The sequence below is a fragment of the Teleopsis dalmanni genome, chromosome 2 (genome assembly GCF_002237135.1).
Source record: "Teleopsis dalmanni isolate 2A chromosome 2, ASM223713v2, whole genome shotgun sequence".
NCBI classification, from domain to species: Eukaryota; Metazoa; Arthropoda; class Insecta; order Diptera; family Diopsidae; genus Teleopsis; species Teleopsis dalmanni.
This window is the reverse complement of record NC_051847.1, coordinates 70,413,635-70,430,290: the sequence shown is the minus strand read 5'-3', so window position 1 is coordinate 70,430,290 and position 16,656 is coordinate 70,413,635. Positions and strand designations below refer to the sequence as shown.

The window sequence follows — 16,656 nt, the reverse complement described above, 5'->3', positions numbered from 1 at the left end:
TATCTTAATATTAATATCTGACGATCATAACACATTAGCCTACTAGCAATTTCCTTCATAGTGCACAACATTGATTGTCGTTGGGGTTTCAAGTTGGTAGCTAATATGTCTAATACGCTTTCTGGATCTCTGATCTGGTTGTCGATGTTTTTTTGAAACTTATTAATTTGGTTAAAAGGTAATAGCAAGATTGAAATCAATAGTAATCGGCCATACATTTTGTGAAATATTGTGAAATAAGTTGTTCCACATAGACGTGTCTGATAGAAAAGTACCTTGCAACCAAAAGAATCGCTAACAAGACTTCAGGTAATCGCCAAGCTAAATATGGTAGTTGCTTTGTCTGTAGAACTACTGTTGTGCACCCCTTTTAAGTAGAACAGAGTTGATAGTTGATAGTAGGTTATCATATGGTCAACAAGGCCTGCTGTTTTATCTTCACTAAATCGGTACGTCCAAGTGTATTGACTCAGCTTGGAGGTGAATACTTAGAGTAAGTCTTTTTTTAATTTTAAACTAGCAGACGATTATTATAGAAGATTCTATTCCCATTTGAACCTAAGATGCTAAGATTATCAGCTGATATTTTTGCTTTCATTTAAAGTGTGGAATGTTTTAAGTTCAAATAGGGTCGTTAAGAAGTGCTATAGTCAGCTATAGTCACAGTGCTCTACTCCACTGCTACCCAGTACCGCATACATTTTTTATTCCACTCTATTCTAATAGCATTTTATTTACATATATTACATTAATGTGTATAGAAATATAAATAATTTAAAAAAAATTTATTTTGCTTTGCTTAAAAATAAAGCGTTTGAGTTGTGACTTATATTTGTATTTCAAAAATAAAATGTATTTAAGGCGTTTTATAATTTTCAATATTTATAGTGTGAATTGATTTGAGATTATTTTTATTATTTTTGAATTTTAAAGCGGAGTTTAACCCCATACTTTCCTTCTCCATTTAAATATACCACTGAGTTGATAAATAATCTATTTCTGATATTGCTGATATTGCTTTTTATATTTTGTTGCTCGATAAATGTTCAAATAAATTCAATCCGCTTGACTAACACGTGCGAATTTATCATTTCTGGAACTAAGTAATCATCTCACGACATTAAATCATGTTCACACAAAACGCTCTATCAAATATAGAGTGAAATTCTTCCATTTAATGAAAGTTTATTCTTTAAATACCTACGTCTTTCTTGATTTGTCTTCAGACTACAAACAGTCATTTAAACTTTTTTCTGTTATCAATGATATAGTTTCTCAAAAAGTATAGGTAGGTAAATAACTGAAGTGGATTAAACTTTTACAATTAGCTAAGAACACCGTTTTGCTTACACATAACTACTAATTGTGGACATTTTGGAATAAATTGGTTTTATTAGTACCAGTCCATTGAGATGTAAGAGTAATTCATAATTTTATCAAAAATAATTTTAAACAGTATATAAAAACAATATATAAAAGCTAAGCTATTACTGAGATTTATGAATTCATCTCAAGCCATATGCACTCTATACATATATTTATTTTTCTTCTAGAGTAAACACAACATTGTGGCCTATGCACTCTTCCTGGCATAGGAAAGTGTAAATGCCAACTACGTTGCATTTTCCATGACTTTTTGTGTTTGTTCACGTCTTCCCTGGTTGCAGTAAATATTCCTTTGTATAACATGTTGCAGCTCTCGCACTGAAGCACGGAACTGCCTGCGGTTGCAGACATTTCCTTGTACCATTTTGTTTATTTTTCTTGAATTTTAAAATGGTGCATTAAGAGGAAAGCTTTCCTCGAAAGATAATCCAAGCAAAATCGTAGAAAAGTGAGCTTAAGGCGAAAGTTAATGACAAACGTTTAAGCGGTCACACATTTTAAAATTGAAGGCGCGTTATACAGCTGGGAAATGACCTTAAATGATATACTTTTACTCACATTTAGATAGCATATATAGAAAAATACCTTTGCTCTTACAGTAAGAGAGAAAACAGCTATTAACACTTAACTTTCTCAGAAGTATGTTTTTTAGTTGAATTATAAATATTGTGATTTTTTTATTTGGAGAATTTTTTTTTAATTTAACACGTCAATTTTTTTTTTTATATTTAATTTAATACATATTTTTTTTAATTTAACACGTATAAATTTTTTATTTCATTTGTAAAAACTCTACATTCAACCGTTCTAAATAAAATCGTGAAGACTGGTATAGTACGTTACTTCCACTTAGCCTACTGAACTTTTTTACTGCTTTCACTGCTAAATGAGCAATTTTTAAGTGCTAAATAAATGCACATGAGTAGTGTAGTGAAGCACTTTCAAGCCTCTGTCAGACCATTTCTTCCTTACATTTCTTTTTTTTTTTATGTATTTTTATTTTTTTTTTTTGGTTTTTCACGAGGTTTCTAAATCTATGTGGTCTCTTTTGGAAAGCGTGCATCTACACAAAACTAAATTTACTGTTTACTTTGTTATTCCTCGAAGGTGCATTTTTTCAGTTGCTCGCATTTTACAAGTCCTTCATCCTGTACTCCAGCAAAAGCGTTGCCACAAGTATGAGTGTTGAAATTATTTAGTTTATTTATAGATGTGTATGCTGGGTAATGCTGGGTAAAGCAGGGTGCTAGGCTTACCCAGCGCTCATTTGTATGGATGCAAGTGCTTGCGCGTATGTTGTGCTGAGTTGTCTGCTCGTATATTGCTTGAGTTGCTTGAATTGTTTACCTCTTTGTAGCTATTAATTGCAAGTTCAATTGCCTGCAGCCTTTTTCCTTTCACTTCAAATAGAGTACATAGCTGTGTTTCATTTCTCTATTATTCATCTGGCTTTCAGTTCTTTCCTACTTCAAAACTTTTCACTTAAATTTTAGCTTTATAATGGTTATTTGAAATAAAAAGTAATAAGGATGTGTACACTTCCTGATTGCAATGAAAGAAACCTGGTTAAGAGGATACCACTCCTCTTACCCATTATTGACATCATTTTATTTTATTAAACCTCATAGTATTAAAGTTTCAATTAAAAATATCTACCTTTGTTGGCACAAATCAATTGCTGAGATAATAAAATGGAACCAATTTTTATTAATTAATAAGCTTAATATAGCAACCAATAAAGTTATTGATCACATCTTTTATAAATGGCAGAATAAATAGATGTAGCCTATATTTAGTCTGTGAAATATGACAGTTGTTTATGAATTGCATGTTGTAGATTGCTATTTCAAATCAAATACGCTAATATTCAAAGTCTGTTATTAATTTTTTTCTAAGAAAATGCAGTGAACTCACTGTTAAAGTTAAAAAAAAATTATTATTTATTAATCTGCACTCGATTTGCTCTATTATTTCTTTAAAATAAATTAATCAAATATAAGATTAAAAGGAAATGAAATTTTTTTTCTAACTCAGAAAAACATTATACATTTAAGCGATAGAATCTGAAGGTCTGGTAATCTTTGGCAGTATCACTCATATTTTTCGAATGACTTAAGTTTAGTGTAGAGCAATGAACAATCGGTCTGTGTGAGTAAAGCTCAGGGGTACATGTAATAATTTTAATGCGCTTGGGAGGTACCCTAGTTTGTTGTCAGACTAAATGATAGTCTATTTTAATTTCTAAATGTTCATACAACTTTTAATATTTTTATGTTATATTTATATTTAATTTGATTTTAACAACAGTTATGATGGTAATGACTATTTTACCTAATCAAAAGTATTATATAGGAAACATCACAATATAATTTTTATTTATTTTGTTGTATTATGAGCCGTGATTATAAGAATATACTATTTAAGCTGTCTAACTTGCGTGTTGCTTATGGGAGTACAAAGGCCGGTTCTGCGGTTTCTCATTCAAATTTAAAAACATTCAATTGAATATCAATTATTCTTATATCTAAAATTAACATAGGGGTTTTACAGTTTAAAAAGTTAAAGAACATTCTTCGAATGGATCTTTGAACACATCTTAGATTCGTGAATATATATTAATACATATTACTATATAGAGTACTATTTTACACCAACTGGCAGATACGATTAATGAAGTGATGATTATTGAAGTATATTAACATATAAAAGAATGTATATCATCTATGAAGGATACATGTACACTCTAAAAATATTTATTGTTAAATATATATGTATCTTAACCACGGCAATAAGCCGTATTGATTTAGTATTCAAGTTAATTTGTAACGAAATACTTAAAAATATTATATTATAAAAATTGGAAAAAATCAAAATTTGCTATACAATAATCCTGAAGGTTCTTTCATCCAAAAAAGATAGTTTTGAAACCATAGTATAAAATTCTTTAAGCTTAAAACATTCTTATCATCTAACGACCTACGCACATAGCAGCGATAGGCCTAATATTCATACCTGCTTTACTAATATAACCTCATTTTATTATTAACTCAATAATTATCTTTTATAACAATAAATCTTTTATAACAATATAAACAATTTAATAATTATCTTTTATAAAAAATTCCTGCTAAATTTCTGTTTATATGAAGTGTATTTGAGGCATGGCACATTACTATGAGTTTCATAGAAACATTGTCAAAAATAGAAGCGTGTTTCAGTCATTGATGTAATTTCCAGGTTTTTTAAGTACATACTTCACCAATATTGCATAAATATTATTTATTTTACGGCCAAAAATTATGCTATAAAATTAATTACGAAATAGAAATCAAAGTATTTTAATTGAACAATGTATCTATAGCATGTCTTTAGGCTTCACCTTTGAGAAAGTTCTAATAAGAGTACTTAGTATATACATTTTTGTTTGAGAGCTACTATAAATTTCAAACTTATTAATCCAGTTTTTCTAATACATTTAGAGGGTACTGCTAAAGATCTTCAAAACAATATATTTGTGCGTGTGTTATTTGTTTACTTATTTATTTGTAAGTTAACACTAAAACTAATTTTAACGTTTACTAAGCATAAGGAACTAGTCTACTAGATCCTTCGGCCTGAAAATGTACTAATAGTAATATAATATTACTATTATATATTACTATTATATATTATATTATTATAAAATAATAATAGTAATAATAGTAATTATATTCTATATGCAAAATTTCACTGGTATCTGTCGGTGTATTTTTTTGTTATTATGCATAATGTCCTCCACCATTCAAGATCTTAAATCTAACACCATACCATAGCTGCGATTGACTAAGTCACAGCTGACAACACTAAGGATTGTCAGATGAATTATGACATTTCTGTTTGAAACTTTGACATTTTCTAGTATAAATGTCATAAGAATATTTTAGATTCGGTGCGTTTATTGTATTGTTAACATCGATTTGAAAATGTGTACCTACAAAAAAATTAAATTAAATAATGAACATTCTCATACGACGATTTTTTACGATATTCGACGTGGATTAATCTGAATAGAATGCATCGATTAATATAATTCATTTAGTGATGAAATACCACATCTAGCGACTGTTAAACGCTGCTTTAATGAGTTCGAGGGTGGTCGTCCTATTCTTCAAGACACATTTCAGCTAAGAATGGCTATTGAACCAGAAAAAATTGATACAGTGCGAGAAAGGATTGAAATAGATTGGCTATTACATACCGTGAGATAAAGGCATCTTTGAGCATTAGTGAGACCTGATTACATTCAATTTTACATACGGGTATACATTTAGCTGTCAGGAAAATTTGTTCTCATTGGGCTCCCCATAATTTGACAATTGCTCAAGAGAAGATACGTATTGATTGGTGCAAGAAAATGCTAAAAAATACAGTCGAGGTAGCATAAAATACGTCTATGAAAACGTGGTAGCTTTTGAATCATGAATCTATGCCTATGACCTCGAAACAAAACAACAATCCACTGTTTGTGTCTTTCAAAATGAGCAGAACTCGATAAAACTTGTCCACGATCGAAACAAATCATAGTAAATGGTTGCACATTTTTTCAGAAAAACTGGTCTTGTCGCAAATACACTACTCCAACCATGAAGAATGGTTAATTCTGAGTGGTACACAATAATTTGTTTGCCGGAAGTCTTCAAAGATGTGAGAAAAATCAATTATCGAAGGAAGATCAGCCTTAACCACGACAATGTGAGTTCACACACATTAGCCCTAATAAAAGAATTTTTACTGCTCACAACATCAAATTGATGTAACATCCACCTTACAGTCCCGACTTGGCCGCCAATGACTTCCCCTTGTACTAATGACCAAATATAAAGAAAAAAAAAGTATAGCGAGCGTACGCTCAAACAGACCGTTGAGATATTCAAAACCCTGATGTTGGAGATACCAACTTCAGAGTGACAAAACTGTTTCGGAAATTAGTTTAATCGAATGCAAAAATGTGGAGAATATTTCGAAAAACCATAAAACCATTTTCACTGCTTAACCACTATATTTTCATTGTTAGGCGGAAGACTTATCTCAATTTTACCTCAATTTTATGAAGATCGTTGCGGTTTGCAGGGGTATCCTCATCTTCACCACAATAATAACATTTGTCGTCACAATAAAATTGTTGATTATGAATATTTAAAGAGGTAGATTAGATTAGATTATGATGGCAGAGCACGCGTAGACCATTAAGGTCCATTGCGATACCAGATCAGAGTTTTATTTTAGCGATTGTGTGCATCACTTAAGATGCGCGTTTTATTAGCGAATTTTATTATGATTTCAATAGAAACCTTAGGTATGTGCTCCAGTCCGAAAAAACTGATAGCCCCCAAGTATTTTTGTCGAGTTTTCGAGAGAGCCGGGCAATTACACAGCAGATGCTCAAAGAGATAGTTCTTTAAGGATTTGTTTATACTTTATTTCAGGCCCTAGGTATATTTTTATATAGGTGAAAATTTGGTGCAAATTTCTGTCCTTACATGGTTTTAACTTACACGTACAAAAGCTGAGCTAAACTTCAATTATTGCGTAATAAATGCTTGTAAAATTTAATATCTAATTTTTGTTTTTCATTTTCCTTGTACTAGTGAATGCACTCCTTTAAAATGCACTCATGCAAACCAAAACTTGCAAAAAGGATCAAAAGGAACATTTAACTTCATAGTTTGCTGCAAGTTTTGAACTGAGTGGAGCATATTTGTTACATTTTAAGTAGATTTAAAGCAAAACTTTTTTGTTCTGATTTTGAGTTTTCAACTTAATTCATTGTACGGGGTATTGTACTTGTACAAGGAGGAATATACAAAGTTTCGGAAATATTTTACTTACCAATAATGACATGCACATAAACACTTGACGTCTTTGCTATCGTTGGTACACACGTGTAATTTCCGGTGTCACTGGGCATGGCACGACGAATTTTCAATCTGGGAATAAAGCAACAGGAAAGTTATGAGAAAATATATATAAAAAGGATTTTAAATAAATTTCATAAAGCCATTCATAGAGTCAACTTAAAGCTATTGTTAGTAGTACTAAAAGTGCATGAAGAGATCGCTAAGGTTATAAAATTTTGAAGGTATTAAAAGTAAGTAGAAGTTTTTTAATTTACTAATTCTAGTTCCTTTACGCTTTTCTTCAGAAGCGAACTTCATCAACTGTTTCTTAGTTGGCAAAAAAAAGTTAGTAGTTTTGTTGCACTTTTCATTTAAAACTAATACTCAAGTACTTAAATAAATTGTATATTTCACGAAAGAGAAATCAAATCAAGCCAAATACAACGAAACTAATAGTTTTAAAATTGTACTTAATTTCTTTATCTAAAAATTTGTTTTATTTGTCTTAATTCGCTACTCTTAGTATTTAGTTTTATTCTACTTAAAGCAAGCCCTGGCTCTTTTTTGTATATTGCAAACATATTCACAAATGTATCTATGGCTTCATTGGCTTAGAACAAGCCATAAATATGTTATCTAAAAGATACAAAGCTATCCTTTTTGTATTATGAAAAGATAAGTTATTTAAGTTTGCTTACAAATTTCTAAAATATAAATTGTAATATTTTATTGGTACTCATAAGATAGGGTCCGAATAAGCCTTGCTAACACAGGTGGAATTAAAAGTTCTGAATTGAGAAACTTTTACTGAACGAGCACTAGAGAGTAGAATATAAAATTTTGGTTTTGTTGGTTTCATTTTACATAAATATAATTCAAAAATTTGTTTCTAAACTTTATCAATCAGATTTAGATAGAGTCAAAGTAGTATTTAGTTTTACGTGATTACCTAAAATTAAGAGATACCACTTTTCTTCATTGCTTTTCTCATTGTCTAAGCGTTGAGAAATGCTTGAAAAAATTGTTTGTTGAGGTACTCATACCAAAAACATAAAAATGTTTATATTTTTGTTAATAAAAATTGTACATATAGTTAAAAAATTATAAGATTTAAATGATTATAATATGCATACAATATTCCAAGAACTAAACCAAGACGAGAAAACGAGAAACTTTTAATCGATATAAACCGGTACACTATTTTTTAGAGATAATCATACAATGCTGTTTCGAGTATTGCTAAGTACTCATCATCACTGTTCGAATCCTTCTAGTCTTTTCGTTATAAGACGCATCACATTTGACATAAAAAAATTAACAGTACAATATAAGATTAATTAATACAGTCATATCTTAGATTATATGAATTTAACTTTTAGTTATATCTTTGATAAAAGAGAAATTTTGTTTTCTAGTCACTCTCAAAGATATGAGGAGAACAGATACAAGAAGGCGTTGAACTTTAGTAAAAAAAATTAAATACTTTACAGAAAACAGTAAATAGTATTGAAATATAACAAGTTTAGGTTAACTTATAGCGTAGACTCTAAGGATCCACTAAGATTTATTAGTCAATTCTGTTACCACATCAAAACTCAGAGAAATAATCTCGAACCTTTCGCATAGCATAAAATGCTATTTAAAGGAGGAAGGTCCAGAACCTGACACAAATCTTCAAAAAAATAAATTAAGTACAACTGAAATAATTTTTTGGGTGACCACATTACTAATATTGACAAATATTTAATATTGTTTGTCTTTGTTTATATTTGTTATTATAACTATTATTATTAATCATATGATAGTCTCGCCACAAATAATATTAGGACTTAAATAAACCCAAAGTCACTTGTGATACATTAGTTTTGGATGATTTGGATTTTATATCCAGACTGCAAAAGCTAGACTTAAAGCTTTTGATCTGTCAAACTCATTTGAATCATTCTACCCATCCGGCTCAAGTTTGAATCATTTAACTTAAATGATTAGCTATATTTGAACAATATGTGACTCAAATATCGACATTAACTCAATAATCAATTTCTTACAACAACTACAAGAACTCAAAGAAAACAACCGCTAGACTAATAATAGACACCACGACTCCCTGCGAGAAAGGGGTTAAAATATTTCCGAGTCGCTTGTAAGAGACGACTATAATTCTGGTACCACCCCACAAAGTTTCGAGTGTAAATGATCGTAAGAGAGTTTTCATTTACTGCACTCAACGGGAGTTGCATATCTGGTACCACGGAAGTGAGTGAACATAGTTTCAACTGTCCTAACCTATAGAGGTTGTCATTGTCGTGGTGGCTTTGATTAAAATACGGGTGGAATGATTGTATTTATTATATTTCCTTTCATTCGGCGTGCTGTTGCACGTGTTGGTCACGCCCCCTACCAAAGGCTAAGTTATCCCAAACACTTAACTTCAATTGAATAAAACTCTAACAAAGTTTTTAATTTCTGTTACTTCAAAAAAAATCTTATGGCTTAATTAAAAAATATATTTCGAAGTGTAAAAATTATGACTAAAAAATATATATAAAAAAAAATCAAAACTTAAAATATAATAATATTACCTTAATACAGTTATCAAATAGTAGTATATAAGTCTTACCTCGATGTTAATCCATCAGACCAATCATTTTCTAGACTAATTCGATTCCCACTGTCGATTTCATTTTGATTCGTTGTCATGTCAATTATGTCGTTGCCTTTAAAGAAAATAAAATGCAATTGAGTAAGATTAAAATTATTTCTATAATAAATAATTTCTTTACATTAATTTATATATGTATTGTGTATATGTATTAATAAAAATGTATTCGTTCACATGGGAATTAGACTTTGAATAACCGTAAATTATTTAAAGTATGACCATACAGGTTGTGCTGCTGCTGATCAGTAATGCAGATACACAGATCATGTATTCAAAAATTTAAGTATTCATTTAACAGAAGTAATCATTAAATTACTGTTAGGGTTTTCTAAATTAAACAGAACCAGATAAAAGTTGTTCACGGACGGAGCAAATTCAAACAAAGGATTGCACGTTCTTTCAGAAAAACCGCTCATATGTATTAAATGATCAAGCAAATGTATTACTTGAATAACGTAGATGAATCAATTTTGAGAGGCACATAACTATTTGTTTGACGAAAGTCTTCGGAGAATTATGAAAAATCCACAAAATGCGAGCTACCATATTTCAGCTCAAATAAAATAATTTTTGATCACTCAAAACATCGAACAATGCGAGCTACCATATTTCAGCTCAAATAAAATAATTTTTGAACACTCAAAACATCGAATTGATGGGTTATTCATCTTATAATCCCGATCTGGCACTCAAGGACTTTTTCTTGTTCCCAAACTTTAAAAAAGAATGTGTGGCAACCATTTTCTAAGCCCAACAAAACCGTTGATAAATTCAAGACCCTGGTTTTGGAGATACCAACTTCAGAGTGGCAAAACTGTGGAGAATATTTCGAAAACCAATAAAACTATTTTCACAGATTTATCACTCTGTTCTCATTGTTAAACACTAGTAATAGATTAATAAATTATGCTATATTTACTTACCTTTATACCAAAATATATTTCCCAACTCATGTGGTCCTTGCATTATCTTACAAGTTAAATTAATATCACTGCCACTTTTCACATATAAATCACTGGGGCCAATTATGTTTGCCTTTAATTCTGCAAATAAAAAATAAATAAAGGTTTATTATGAAATAATTTAATTAATTATAAAATGCTGATAATGAAGTATTTTACTAGTTTGAAATTAAATTAAAATAATTTAACTGTAATTATGGAAATTATATATGCAGCTATTACGAAAAGCCCCATATGGTCAGCTCGGAACTTAACTAATTGTTTAATATTTACATACAAAAGCAAATTTATTATATTAAATTACAATTAAATATAAATTAAATTAATTAAAAAATTCATTTAAATTTTGTAGGTGAAAGACTTTTTGGTACAATAAATAAATTTAATTTAATTAAAATATATTCCGGAATTTCAGTTCATATTTTTATTTATTTTCTCTTTCTCTTTGTAGATAAATATTTTATATTATTTTTATTATATGAGTATTTTACAGATTTTTGTTTTAAATAATTTCTATACTTTATTGTTTTAATATAAACAAAGGGAAAGGCTACAAAAATAAGAGATTTATGTGGTATTTTTAGTGAAGAACTCACGCATATGTAAATAGGATTTGCACATGTGTATGCTTTCATTTCGTATTTATTTGTACTTTGAACTCCAGAACAATGGAAGTATATCCTGTTTCCTATTTCCTAATATAATAGATACAACAATGAACTACAGTTCAGTTGAGTATGCAAATGAATAGAAATGAATCAAAGGAGTTTTGTAAATAATGAGAATAATATTCTAAGAAGCTTTATATAGTAACTATTAAATTTAATTGACAAATAAAGACGTTAAATTGCTATTTGAGTTAGATTTAAATTTTATTTGAAACAAAATATGTTCTAAAAGTACTTATAATTATTTTATTGTAAATTTATTAAATTGATTTTAAACGTTCGTTTCGACAAAAGAAACTAAATGCTTGTTATAAACTATTGGTTTCAGTAGACAGACTCTTATCGAGTAGTAGTGAATTTGCAACAACAACATTTTTATTGTTATTTTTAATTAATAGCATTTTTTTAACTGACCATATACAGCTGTTTCGAACATTGATAAATACACAACATCACTGATTTTAGTATCACCTTTTATATTTAATTATTTGTTAATAATTTTTTGAGACTGCAAGTACCAAAGATTGAACTCTCATGCCCTGTCAAATTTGTAGCTCAGAGTCAGTGTTCATTAACCAACTGATTCAAAGCCTTACTTGACTTGTATGTTTGAACTTAGATTTTTTAATTTGCTGTGAGAGTTTATCAACAAATTCAGGTGTTGTGTTAAATTAGAATGACATTGCTCAGTCTATTTAGATACCATCGCTAATCCTGTTGTGCTCAAGTGGAATTTTGGTTACAAAGAAGGCACCTTCTACCTACCTTATATTAGAATAATTGCAAAATTTATTTGTAAAAACAGATTAAAAATTCTTAAAGGCATTTACTTTTATTAATGGCAATAATACGAGCATTTCAGTTACTTCTATAATGAGTTGCTTGCTACTATTAAAGTGCCTACTATGTAGTATGACCTTAAGGACGAAATACGATTAGTTTAGTCGTATACCTCAGCACGTGGTGTTTCTCATACTCAGTGACAATATGAAATATACGTTGCTGACTGTTGTGGTTACATGAGTTATGACACTTAGTAGAAAAATTTTATTTATAGACATAAAGCAGTGTAAATTTTCATAAGCTCTACTAACATAGATTTCCATTCAACTACACAAAGCTTACACAACTTACATTATAAATTTCGCATTCAGTATCTACTTTCACTTTTCAGTGATTGTGTTTGGTTTACTTTCACCCGCTACATTTCATATACGGCTACATTGCAGAGAGGACGAGTCAAGTAAATTCAATGCCGACATTTTCTCATTTTTTGTGGGCATCTATAATCCTGTGGCGTCGGCAAAGCTTCACAAAACCGCAACTGCATTGGTGGCACATAAATTTATGAATTTCGGTTTCGGTTTTCTTCCATTTCTGTGTTTTTCTTCTTTTTTTTTCTTTTGAATGATTGTGTTTCCATTTACTTGCACTTGCACTTGCCATACACTACTTACCCGCCTCCTCACCGTTAATATCATTCAGCTTAGCAGAAAATATTGAAATGGAAAAACTTTAATTCTTTACTTCTCAGTGCACTCATCCTTTTTATGCGCCTCAAAGTAAGGAACTACATATGTAAGCCAACATTATTATAATTTCAGAAATAAATCGCATTAAGATATCGCGTGTGCATCGGACGAAATATTCAGCAGTTTATGGATTTGGGTTAAAAGGGCAAGAGCCAGTTGCTTGCTGCAGATTGAAAGGAATTGGTTTATAATAAAATAAATCGGGCGAAATCGGAAATCAGGCGGGTGCTAGTGGAAAATTGAAGCACATAAAACCTGATATATGATGCACATGCCTTTCGATAAACTTTAGCATGCATTTTGGTAATTGAAAAGACTTCCGATAAATAATTCGAACCTTTAAATGCAGTGCACAAAATTTCGTTAAAGTGTATTTTAATACGATCAACTAGTGCTCAAAAGAAAAGTATTCGTTGGAATATTTTCATAGTAAAATTTAATATTTTCTTTAATTTTTTTTTTATGCATTTCGCACCAATGTGTTTTAATCTTGGGATATATTTCCCCCTTTCGAGAAAAGCAATTTGACGTGTAAATGGGCTGTTTTACATATTTACCAAAATATCGAATATCGAAGAGCAGGATATATCGAAGAATAGCCTTTGATATAGGATATCGAACGTTATTATTTATATTGTATTGACTACTAATTCAATATACACATTATGTTCATTTAATCCATATTAAACCCACTTCTGAACCAGTTCTGGTAAAAACTGGATATTGTAGGACTATATACTGTACTGTGATAAGACTCACCAAAAGATGGGTTAGAATTGGTTACTGATTACTTATTCCATATCAAATAGTCTTCTGTTAAAAAGGTGGATACTGCAGGACCATATACTGTACTGTAAAACTAAGGTAAAACTCACTAACAGATGTTGTTTAGTGACATGGCCACAGATTATTTATTCCATATCAAGTACACTTCTGAACCAGTCCTGGCATAAAGGGAATACTGCAAGACCGTATACTGTACTAAGGAAAAACTCATTAGCAGATTTGGTTTAGTGACGTGGCCACTGATTACTTATTCCACATCAAATATTCTTCTAAACGAGTTCTGGTATAAAGTGGATACTGCTGGACCATATACTGTATTAAGGTAAAACGCACCAAAATATGGGTTAGAAGTGGCGTGGCCACTGATTACTTATTCCATATCAAGCACACTTCTGAAACAGTCCTGCTATAAAGGGAATACTACTGGACCGTATACTGTACTAAAAGTAAACTCACTAACAGATTCGGTTTAGTGACTAATGGCTTATTCCACATAAAATATTCTTTTGAACCAGTCCTGGTATGAAGTGGATACTGCATATAGTTGTGCATAGCTCCGCATGTCTAAGTGAAGTTGTTGAGTTTGGATGGAATTTTAACCAGATGGGCGTTAAACATTTACTGTTGCAATATTAGGATCCCTGTAAGGATACCTCCATGTTTTGTTTTGTCAAGTTTTAAATTTGTGAATAGTTGGTGTAGCTGATTTTTCGTTTGTTAGTTTTTAGATATGTATAATAAATATAAATATTTTTGAATAATTTTTTAAAGAAGTGGTATCGAAAAGTAGTGAACAACAGCAACAAAAATTTTTTTTATAATTTTAAATTAATTAAATTTTTAGCTCACCATGCAGCTGTTTCGAGTACATACCCATCTTCAGTAGTTTTGGAACAATAAGAGCAATAATAAGTAGCTTTTTAATATTATATTTAAAATATGTATTTTAACTAAAAAGGTGTGAATTAAAGCACCAATTGTTTAGAACACAATGATAATGTGTTTGTATGAAAAAAGATTTGTAAAATTCAAATAATGGATGATCTCATATGTTAAAAGTTTTTTTGGTTTGACCTGGATTTGTCACTTTGCTCTATTATTTCACTGCAAAATATGTTAAAATATTTTTAATAAATATGTTTTGAATATTATTTGTGTCCATAGTTTGCTATGACAAATTGTCTAAATTATCTATGTGTTGCATATATGCATGTCACTAAACGCTTCGCTTCATATAGAAGCACGCGAGGAGTTTTTCAACGTAAAAAATTCTGATTGCACCACCTTAATTGGTGCAGGTGGTGGTGTAAGGACCTTTGCTATTTTCCAACACTGTGCAGGCAAATCATTTATATGTATTTTTATAAAATGTGGGAAACGCAATGAAACTCAGGTTAGTAGCAGGACACATTTTTACCACCTGAATTGGTGCAGATGGTGGTGTAAGAACCTTTGCTATTTTCCAACACTGTACATGCAAATCATTTATATGTATTTTTATAAAATGTGGGAAACGCAATGAAACTAAGGTTAGTGGCAGGACACATTTTTACTTTGTGGCGAACGGAATATATGGCAACACGTGTATTTGACACAAAATTCATGAAGTCCTGACTTTTCATCGCATTGCATGACGCGTTGTGAAGTTGCGTGAAAATTTTCAGAATAAAATTCAACTAAAATTTGACTAGAATTTATAATAAAATACAAATCAAAACAATATTTTTACGTCACTTAAATATACAAAAATTAAATATAAATAAAATTGAAGTTCGCCAACACATGTCACAGTTTCGAATAAAAAAATGTAGTGAAAACTTGTGTGTAAAAAAAAAAAAATAAAAATAGTTGAAATTTTTAAAAGTTTTCAACGAATTTATCGATTCACTGCAAGTGTTCCACTTATTCAACTAATGTCATTAATCTTTCTTAAATGGAAACTCCATGGGGCTGTGAACGAAAATATATTCACTTCCCCATTTCGTTTTCACTCTAAAATTCTGTGTTAATTACAATTTATTGTGAAAGTTTCGTTTTTATATTTTGTAATGTTTTTTAATTTGCAACTTGAATTTTTTTACAGTGTATTTTCTTCTGAAATGTGAAAGAGTTTACTTTGCTGTCGTAGGTGTCACAATTTCTGGCCCAATTTAAATGCAAATTTCCGTGCCGCATTATTTTTTATAACTTTTTCCTTTTACTTTCGAACTCTAATAGAGAAATATTAGAAAAATAAATTAAATGGAAAAAGTGGTTTGCAGGTTGTTAAGCTTGTTGCATGCCGCAGAGGATTGACATGAGAATGGCATATTTAGATTTGGCCAACTATTAAGTAGGTTAAACAAAAACAATTTCCAACTCAAAAAGGTGACATTAGAAAAAGATAAAAAAGAAAGTTTGACCCAAAGAAACTATACTAAAATTTTTTTTCCATGAAATATTATATATTTTAAAGTACGAAATATACAGCTGAATTTTCTAGAAATTTAAAAAAAAATATAAGTAAAAAGGTTTTGAAAACGTCTTCCAAGGGAAACATATGAAATGTAAACGAAACATAAGATTTAAGCGATTTCTATATAAAAGTACTTGAGCTAAGCACCGGAATTATATATAGATGTATACGATTTTTTTAAAAATTCAAAAATGATCAATATTTTTAAAGTAAGATATGAAAGAGAAAAAAATATTTTAACAAAAAGGGATAAATAATAATGGATGATGGAAATGAATCGCTCAGCGCAATACTCTGTGTAATACTCTGCATGTAGCTCCTTCATAGCT

General features: G+C 30.0%; 1 protein-coding gene across 1 annotated transcript in view; it reads right to left on the bottom strand.

The window, feature by feature from the left end:
* LOC119674798 (zwei Ig domain protein zig-8-like) overlaps positions 1–16,656 on the bottom strand; it is a 94,894-nt gene that overhangs the window by 13,426 nt on the left and 64,812 nt on the right. The window contains exons 4-6 of the mRNA XM_038085952.1: positions 10,848–10,967; positions 9,883–9,979; positions 7,255–7,352 (exon numbers count right to left, since the gene is read on the bottom strand). Of these exons, the coding sequence (XP_037941880.1) occupies positions 7,255–7,352; positions 9,883–9,979; positions 10,848–10,967 (315 nt within the window). The remainder of the gene's footprint in view (positions 1–7,254; positions 7,353–9,882; positions 9,980–10,847; positions 10,968–16,656) is intronic.